Source organism: Corvus kubaryi, unplaced genomic scaffold, assembly GCF_017639235.1.
Source record: "Corvus kubaryi isolate FWS band 111438036 unplaced genomic scaffold, C.kubaryi_AGA036_p1.0 37398, whole genome shotgun sequence".
Lineage (NCBI taxonomy): Eukaryota > Metazoa > Chordata > Aves > Passeriformes > Corvidae > Corvus > Corvus kubaryi.
In genome coordinates this window covers 4,202,849-4,212,100 of record NW_024581137.1, presented here as the reverse complement: position 1 = coordinate 4,212,100, position 9,252 = coordinate 4,202,849, and the positions used below count along the sequence as shown (strand labels likewise).

The following is a 9,252-nucleotide window of genomic DNA, read 5'->3' as shown; positions in this document are numbered from 1 at the left end:
GTCCAGTGTCGGGGCTTGCCCACTGCCAGGAGCTGATGGTGTCTGCTGTAAGGGCCCCCTTGGACTTGAAAACGAAAATTCCTCGAGACATCGGGGCTGGGACCCATACAGATGAATTTTCACGTATGTTCCGGGAGTACCAAGGCATTTTATTTCGAGCCAAGCTTTTCAGCCCTGATTGCGAGGACCGCTAGCGCAGCGGAAGGAAGTCTGGCAGGGCCCGCCTGTGCCAGACCCTGCCCAATCCCGCCGCGCATCCGGGGTCGGCTGCAATGGGCGCTGCCCGCCCGGAGCTGCTCGGTAGGAGGCTTCTTCCTCTCTGACCACTTTCTGTGGCAGCGGGCGAGGGGCCCGGGAGGGCCCGCGCCGGCATGCGATTTCGGGCTAAGATCGTGGATCTCGCCTGCCTCAACCACTTCAGCCGTGAGTATGCCGGGGCAGGCTGAAGGCCGGCAGTGCCTCGCTGGGCGGCTGGGCTTTCCCGGGCAAAGGAGAGAGGAGGGGAGGTGAGGACCGCAGGCCTTTCCTGGGAGGAGGTGGCATGAGGCGTTTTCCTTTGCCCCGACATGTTTAGGGGTTTGCGCAGCAGCACGAGCTGCGTTTGTAGAGGCTGAAGGTTCTTCCCCTGTCCTGTAGAGACCGGGGTGTATGGAGCGGTCACCGCTGTAACGTCCGCCTCCCTCCCTCCGGCAGGTATAATTAACACAATCGCCAGGTTAGCCAAGAGCTGCATCCTGCGCCTTACTGTTTGCAAGCTGTATTTCATCCTCTCCGATAAAGTAGCAAATGGAGGTGCCAGTATGTGGTGTGAGCTGAGCCAGGTAAGTGCAGGGAAGTTCAGTAACCACATGTTGTTGAAAACCAGAGCATGCAATTGGGTTTGATGTACGGGGCGTTTCTTGTAGCCTTCACTTGGGATGTCAGGTAGACCTCACCTGCCAGGCCTCTCAGGGTCTGTCTGGTTGCACAGTGTTTCAGGTTGGATAGTCCCTTTACCTTGATTGTCACTTCAGTGTAAAGCTTCAGTGTGTGCTGGCCCCGTGGGCCTGCCCAAAACTGGAAACAGGAAAGCATAACTCACTGTCTAATGGACTGATTAGGTGTTAGGGGAGGACATTAATTTGTTTAGACTGAAGCAATGAGCCTTCATAGTTCTGCAGCCTGTTGTGATTCCTCAGGTGATGCCAGGCAGAGGGAAGTTTCTGCTGTACGCATGCAGTTCTAAGCTTAAGGTCTGATAAATAAAACTGGCCCCTCTTGTTTGCTTTATTTCCCAACTTTCAAAAATTGTAGGGGAATTTCTTCGACGAATTTCAGATGGAAGGAGTAGCTGCGGAGCACAATGAAATCTATTTAGAGTTGGTGCCTGAGAACCTGTCAAGAGCATTAAAAACTGCCCAGAGTGCTAAGGCAGTGAAGATCAAGTTGACTAATAAACACTGTCCCTGTCTCAGAGTTGCTGTGGAGCTAGTAAGTGCAACCATGCTTTCATATTCATTATTAAGAAAAAAATCTTAAAATTTAGTGCTTTTCCTAAGATCAAAGGGTAATATTTGTTGTAATTCTAGAAAACTAAAGAAATATTGTGCCATTTTCCATTTCACTAGCCTTTCTTGCCATCATGGTTGGTAGTACACAGAACCTGCTTTGTATTTTCCAAAAGGCAAGGAAGAGGTGGAGGAAGAAAGAAAGCTGTTATTGAAACAACTTTTTCTAATGTCTACTTTTCTCCATTTCTTCATCCTCTATATTTTCTGTGGATTATTCTCTTTTCATTGAAGCTATTAGGTGAAGGAGGTTTCAGTGTACTGTTTGGCTCTGTGTTTTGCCTTTGGTTTTCCTGATACTGCATGCTGACTTCTGATTTTTTTGTTGTTGTTGTTAACTCCACTTGTTATAAACGAGGCTTGGACTTTTTTGGGTGGAATAAAAGTCTGCTCATTTATTAAAAAGAAAACCAGGAGCGGAGACTAGAGGTAAGCCCAAGTCCCACGCGACAACCCAGAAAAACAAACTGTGCGATGCGCAGGGTGTTCCCTCGGACTCAGGTTCCTCAGGAAGACCCCCGGGGGCTGAGCCCCGGGGCCGTTCTTACAGTCTCTCTTGATGCTGTGATTGGTGCGGCTCAGATCCTCCCTCTGATGGCTCGTTGTTAGGGTCCTCATTGGTGTTCAATTCTGTCAGTCTCTGGGGTGTCGAGTGATTGGTTTGCCCCCTAACCAATAATTCCCCAAAGTGTTTACATCATGATTATTAAGTCATCTTAAGAACATTCTAGAACATTCTCCTCCTTTCTATAGACCCATCACTTTCCCCCATTGGTGTCACCATCTAGTGGGCACATGGCAATATTACACCCGTACAATCGCAATAACAATTAACTCATTAACCGCATACCCCCACTCTTCTAACAAGCAACTTTTAACTTCTCAACCAAAAAAAACTTCTAACCATTTGTTACGCACTGATTCACCTCTTCAGCTCTAAGAATAGTTTATAGATACACTAATGACTGATACCTCACAAACTCTTCGTCATTCGAAAGGGAAGCCCACTTAAAAGCATATTGATAGGGACGTAGGGAAAACTGGAACTGAGTGTCTGGGGTATGTAGTTATAGCATTTCCCAGAGTGGGTCTGAAAGATTTAAATTTAGAATTCCAGTCTTGTGTTTAACTGCAAGAGCATCCTCTTTTTTCCCTCAAGCCATCCTTATCAAGCAGCAGTAGGATTGTGACACATGACATTCCTGTGGGAGTTATTCCCAGAAGAATGTGGAATGACTTCAGAGAGCCCAGTGTGCCAGACTTTGATGTAAGCCTGTTTTTATATTCCCTACTGAAAGGGGAATTTGCAAGTGGAGTGGTATTGCTACAGAGTGTACTACTGGTGGGGTGTGGAAAGGAGTTGAAAGCAAAGAAGGAGGACTGGAGGTGACAGTTTTGGAGGAGTATGGAACATGGCTTCTATCTTGACAAGGGAGTTCAGAACGTATGAAAACAGAGTGGGTGATTGCCAGTTGCTTCTGTGATGTTCACGGCAAAGGAAAGGAGGAGTAAAAGACTTGCATGGCTTTAGTCTGGAGCACCTCTAAACCACGCAGGTTTAGACTGTTTCAGCTGTTTAGTTGCTAGAAGGCCCAAATAATCTGTTCTTTCTGAAATTCATGGCCTATCTGGCAGAGTTAAAGATATGTGTTTCCTCCTGATTTTTATATATCCTTTCATTTTGACTTTTAGCAGAGTTGCAAGGAAAGGTCCTTGTGCAAATGTGCTCCTATTTGAGGTTATGGATGTCTGTTATCTGTAGCTAAGAGTATTTAGATTCTGAAGACATACAAGAAGAAACTTGAAGTATTTTGTTCTTTTATTTGAGATTTACACTGCTGCAGTTCCAGAAATTACTGCAGTATCATGGGAGTCTTGTTCTTCCCTTTTTGGCTATAGTAATTGACTGTTTAGTAATAGTCAATGACAGATGTTCATGTGAGAGTCTGATCTGCAAAATATGCCTCTACTTTATTTTGAACAGACACTTGGAATGTTATGTCTGGAACAATTGCTAGAATGACGGCCTGTTGGTATGATGGGAAAGAGCTCCTCTGTTCCTGAGACCTTTGCTGATTTCAGATAGATATTGTGCACCCTGCAAGCCAGAGATAACTCAGTCCAAACTAAGACAGAATTGAAAGCAGAAATAAATGTGTCCCAATCACATCTGAAATACTTGTTCAAATGCATTTCTTACGTCTTTCTAGGTCAGTATTTACCTACCAGTGCTGAAAACAATGAAGAGTGTTGTGGAAAGAATGAAGAATCTCAGCAATTTCATTGTAAGTTCAGACACTTCAAGCATATATGTTGCAGATGTTATTTCATCAGGGACATAACATGTTTCACTGTTGCCTAAACTGGTGCTGCCACATTATCTTATTTTGAGATGAGTTAGACTTTGAAATCAAGGCACCTGAAGCCTGTGTAAAGATTGAAGAGAATGATGGGATTTATTTTAGGATTTACACTGAAGAGTTTTTCCTGAGCTTCTCAGAAAATTATGCTCTTTGTACTAAATCCATGAAAGAACATGGTATTGTGGTGCTACAAGCCATCTTTATAGCTGGTAAGAAATTACAGTCCTTCAGGAAGCTAGCTGGAGACTTTCCAGGTGATTTCTATTAAGTGACTGTTGTGTTAGGTATCTGTGAATGAACTTCAGGTAAACTTGATGTAGTCTTTAAAGGAAATTCTGCTAATAGCCTCAGGATGTCAGACTATGCTTTAGACTCTGACATGTTGGGTTTGCAGACTGCCCTGGATTTCTGGAGTTCTAGTGGGCCTTTTAATTGAAAGAAGCCCTCTGCAGTTGGACAGAAAAGGACTTTGGTTTTTTATTTAGTTGTTTTTGCTCACAGTCACCAGAATTGACTGACATGAAAGTTAGTAAGTAAGAGTAGAACTTTGGAATAGTTTGGGTTTGATGCTGTTCCTACCCATTTTAATAAATAGGAAATTTTCTGTTAACTGAGAATCCTGAAATTAGAACAGTCTCAGTTTTTCAAGACTTGGAAGAATTGAGGGATTACCCCGGGTTACTGGCAGTTTTGCAAATGGCAGTCATCCAGCAAATACACATCAAACTCTTTTCCTTTGTGCGACTTTTTGGGGGGCTCTGTTTTTACTTCCTGTCCTTCCCCCATGTCCTTGGTGGATATGCTTATGCAAAATTGAGCACAGTGCTTTTGTTTCTAGAGCTGAGGATCTTTTCTCACACAGGATAGGATAGCTGTATGACAGGATTGAACTTCACTAAGTGCCTTGCTTTCATGCTGTTAGAGAACAAAAGCATTAAGTGTCACAATTAATTATCTTTGCTAGATGCATCCTGGTAATAAAAGTGGTCAAGATCAGTGCTGCAAAATGGGCTTAGAAGCAATTTCTGATAGTACTTGTCCATTGTTTGGGAGCTTGGCATCTCCATTCTATTCTGGTTGCAATACAAGTCTTTTTCTTTTTTTTTTTTTTAAATTACTGAGAATTTGTCTAATCACAGAAATGAAGTGCTTGGTTGTGCTTTAGGAATCCTTTGATCTGCTTGGAAATTTTGTAAGACCATATATAGTTTCCTTCAAATTCCTCCTTCCAGCTTTCAGGATGGAATTTGAAAACTTTTAGCACTTTTCCAGGATTTCTATCAGTTCAAAGTCCTTCTTGGAGTTACTGATCTGATGCAGCTGTTGTCTATTTTAAAGTCTTGAAAGCAGCACTGTCAGCTCTTGGTGCATCCCATTTTCTGTGTGTGTAATATAGACTGTGTAGGTGCCTTTTTATTTGTTGAATAACTGAATGGAAATTTGGGAATCTTTGCATTTCTTCAGCTTCAGTCACTTACTTCTGAAGCCTTTTCCTCAGCACATGAACTTCCCAAAGCTAATACTTGTTCTAAAAGTACTGGAGAGCAATTACATTTCTTTATTTTCATAATTTCTGAAAGTTTGGTCTAGGGTAATTCACACAGGAATGATGGCAAATGCATTTTGTAGCTGAACATTCAAATGTTCAAACCATGTTCGGAAAGTATGGTTGACGTGCACTGAAGTACTCCTGGAAGCTTCTATTTGAACAAGACCAAACTGTATTCTGTAATTCTGCAGTGTGAAAGTGGGTTGCCTAAAATTGAGATTGATTGCAGGTGATTGAAGCAAACTTGAGTGGTGAAATGAACTTGAAAATAGAAACTGACTTAGTATCTGTAACAACGCATTTTAAAGACCTGGGAAATCCTCCCTGGGGTAAGTCTCCCTGTTTGTTACCCCTTGTGTCTGTCTGATCTCATTATTTGTGTTGCTTATAACAGTACTTACCTTTTATTCTTTAGAAAATAGCTTCAAGTACTTTGAAGTCTTCAAATGAAATCTTAAAAGAAAAAGTGGCCAATAGCATGTCTGTTTCATGTATGGGGGTGGTGGTGGGGAATCTTTTCCAGTATTCTTGACAGTTTGGTAGGAAAACTGGGATTTCTTTTCCTTGCACTGCTGTTTCTGAAAAACAAGCCATATGAGTTCCAGTGCTTCAGCAGTTCCCAGGTGTGTCCTTATGGGTTTTGGAACTACTGCTTATGTTTGGACTAAGTGTTGTGTCCTTACACTTTAAGCATCAGAGGATGGATGTCAAAGTTCGGCTCAAGGCAGAGATCTGGAAAGTATGGCTGAAGCATGCATAGACATCAAGAAGCTGCAGCAGCTGCTTGCTGGACAGCAGGTCAATCCTACAAAAGCATTGTGCAGTAAGTTCAACAACTCTGCTTGCGAGCTCCAGTTAAGTAGGGATGTTTGCCATACTTAGTCTCAGCAGAATACCACATCTTCTGTTTTGTCTGTTTGAAACTCAACTATTTTCACAGTACCCAAGGACTTCTAATCTCTTTAGGCAGTAAGATTCATGTCCTAGGCATTTGGGGAAGAAAAAATAAAATAAGTCAGGCACTTTAAAAAGTATCAAGCTGAATACTCAGACTCACTAATCATGCGTGTTTTCTTGTTGTCTCTGTTTTGAAGTTGTTATTAATTTTTATTATTGTTTTGAGATACTATTTTTTGAAAGTCTTAAGGCCTCTAGCTTCTAGCAGAGAAATTGGAATTTACTGGCTTTTGTTTGGTTGGTTTTTTTTCCTTTGGATGCTTTCTTACCCTGATTCTAATACTAAAATGTTTTTTATAGAGCTAGTGTTTCTACCCATAGAAGCAATACTTCCTTTCTAGCAGAAGCCAATGTAGGGGTTTATATTCTATTTTTATAACTCTGTGTGCTTTTCCTGAGAACATCTGTTTGTTATGGTTTAGTGCAGATGCTAAGAATTTCCCAAGGAAGATTTAAATAATGGGTGTAGCATTATAAACCTATACACTATATATTTACTTTTTAGCATCATCTTTCATAAACTATTAATGCTTTACAGACCCTCAAGGATTTAAATTGTCTAGTTTTCCTTCTGTCAGAAGTGGTAGAAGCATTGTTCTTATGGTGGCATCTTTAAAAGATGTAATTTTTAAGTATTTTTCCTGCTTTAAGCTGGATTTGTGTTTTAATTTTTTTTTTCTCTTTACAGATATTGTACGTAAAAGAATTGTCCACTTCATCTTGCTCCATGAGGAGGTTTCACTTCAGTATTTTATTCCAGCAATTGCCTGAGTGTTTTGGAATCTTGGTCATTTTCCAACCTGAGGGCTCTTTCACGAAGTCTGAAATCTTTCCTGAGTTGCTGGAGTATTTTGATATGAGGCACTGTTAGATGCAGCCATCAGATGGACATTATTTCAATATTTATGAAAGTATTCAAAATAACTTCTCATTTAGACAGCCATTTTTGTGCAGAGTTACATGCTATGAAAGACACAACACTGGGGAGCATTGGCATATCTTGCTCTTAGGAGAAGCAAAACTGAAAGTTGGCTTACCCACAGCTCAAAGCATCCCAAAAGCATGCTCAATTAAATACTTCAGTCTCCTCAAAAAAACTGAAGTTAGAATCCATCTCTGGAGCTGCTGCTGTGTGTATTCAGTATTGAGCAATGCAATATTGAGCAAGCTATCACAGCTCCATGAAGCAAGAGAGCCTTCTGGAAGGTTGCCGGACTGGTATTTGCCTGGACGAGCGTGCACAGCCCTCCTGAAGTGATACGGAATTGAATTCTGTTTCAGTAGAAATCTTTTGATTAGACTTGCTCCAATATACATCAGCAACTCTGTTTGTGCTTACTCTTTGTTTAACTCTTGGCCTGAGAGGATGAGCAAAAGAGTCTGGATAATTTTATTAATGTGAGCAGTGAAAATCCCTGTGTACAGAATGAATATCATATGAGGACATGCGTGAGCACAGCAATTGGTGTGAAAGAAGGAACAAGTTATCTGTGGATCACATTTTTTCCCCTTTCCAGTTAGAAAACATTGTACAACTTGTGTCATCATGGTGTCAGACATGATGAGATTGCATCTAGGCTCTCATGCCAAGCAGCCAAGAGCACAACTAAATTTCACCATGGGAGCACTGCCCCTGCTTCTACCTCCTGGTTATTTTCTGAGGTCTTTGCCTCCTTATTCCATGTGTGATTTATTTGTTATCCTGGCACGTTCCATATAGCCTTTGATTGTTTTAGAAATGGTGATTGAGTCTATGCTGCCAAATGTGACTGGGAGTTTCTTCTAGAAAGTAACTTGTCATGGTCAGAAGTGCTGGGTTTTTGGTTGGTTTTTTTTTTCCAAGGGACATTGACGTTAGGGGAGCAATGAATCTTTTGTTCATGTAAATGGTCAAGAGAAGGCTGAAGGAGAAGCAGTGGCAGTGAGAAGATAGAATAGACTTGCAGTGATAAGTGTATTGACTGACTGTGGTTATAGGTTTTCTGCCTACTCCCTCTTTGTTCCTCCCTACTCTTCCTTGCCCTGCACATTGCCTTATCAGTTGTCATATTTCCAGCCACTGCCTCCAACATGCTGAGGTTTGCATCTTTATCATTTGCAAAGTCCCATTTTGCCTATATTGTGAGTTGACCTTGGTAAGTAGCTGCTCACTCACTCATACCTGGTGGGATGGGGGAGAGAATTGGAAGGGGTAAAAGTGAAAAAATTCTTGGGTTGAGGGAAGGACAGCTTAATAGGCAAAGGAAAATACAGAATTCATTCACTACTTCCCATGAGCATAGGTGTTTAACCATTCCCAGGAAAGCAGGGTGATGGTGGACACAAAAGACTGACACTGAAGATGGTGGCAAGAAACCAGGCCTTTTTAAGCACTTAGCCAGTTATCTGTTTACATAGTTATAAAGCATAACAAGCATAATTCAACCAACCACCGTACACCACAATGTGAGCACACAGTGGTCATGCAGAATGTTTTTCTACCCCTAATTCAGCTATGTCTCTTTCCCACAGTACTTCTACTTAGCTAAAGTAATAGGCCTGAGCCATGATTTACAAAGGCAGCAAGGCCTTCATTTTATAAGATTTTACCTATATGCCACATCTCCCCCTTTCTTTGTTTTTTATGACAAGGGTTCATGTACCCTAATGCCAAAACAGTCTGCACCTGTAAAGCCATTATTAAGATGGTTACTGGTCATCTGCTGGTCACAGGATAAGATACATGAAATACAGATCACAATCAATAAAAACCCATCAAGAACAACATGCTACTGACAAAGATACCCACAGGATAGGAAAACAAAAGGATAGTGTCCAATGTCCCCAGAGAGAGAGC

At 41.7% G+C, this 9,252-nt stretch overlaps 1 protein-coding gene across 3 annotated transcripts; it reads left to right on the top strand.

Moving 5' to 3' along the window:
• Nucleotides 1-228: 228 nt before the first annotated feature.
• HUS1 (HUS1 checkpoint clamp component) lies at nt 229-8,507 on the top strand. Of its 3 annotated transcripts, none has more exons than XM_042043447.1 (8): nt 230-423; nt 694-821; nt 1,294-1,470; nt 2,707-2,814; nt 3,758-3,832; nt 5,689-5,788; nt 6,151-6,282; nt 7,105-8,507. In XM_042043447.1, the coding sequence occupies exons 1-8, from the start codon at nt 372-374 to the stop codon at nt 7,185-7,187; spliced, it is 855 nt and encodes a 284-aa protein (XP_041899381.1). In that variant the 5' UTR covers nt 230-371; the 3' UTR covers nt 7,188-8,507. The 3 variants fall into 3 exon arrangements, with proteins under 3 accessions (XP_041899382.1, XP_041899381.1, XP_041899383.1); XM_042043449.1 differs by having other exon boundaries at nt 416-506; XM_042043448.1 differs by lacking the exon at nt 2,707-2,814 and having other exon boundaries at nt 229-423.
• The last annotated feature ends 745 nt before the right edge of the window (nt 8,508-9,252 follow it).

Excerpts from the sequence above, each read along its gene's own strand:
- HUS1 (XM_042043447.1), top strand. The coding sequence starts at position 372 with ATGCGATTTCGGGCTAAGATCGTGGATCTCGCCTGCCTCAACCACTTC. Across the intron at positions 424-693 it reads CTGCCTCAACCACTTCAGCC|GTATAATTAACACAATCGCC; the intron begins GTGAGTATGCCG and ends TCCCTCCGGCAG. Across the intron at positions 1,471-2,706 it reads TCAGAGTTGCTGTGGAGCTA|CCATCCTTATCAAGCAGCAG; the intron begins GTAAGTGCAACC and ends TTTTCCCTCAAG.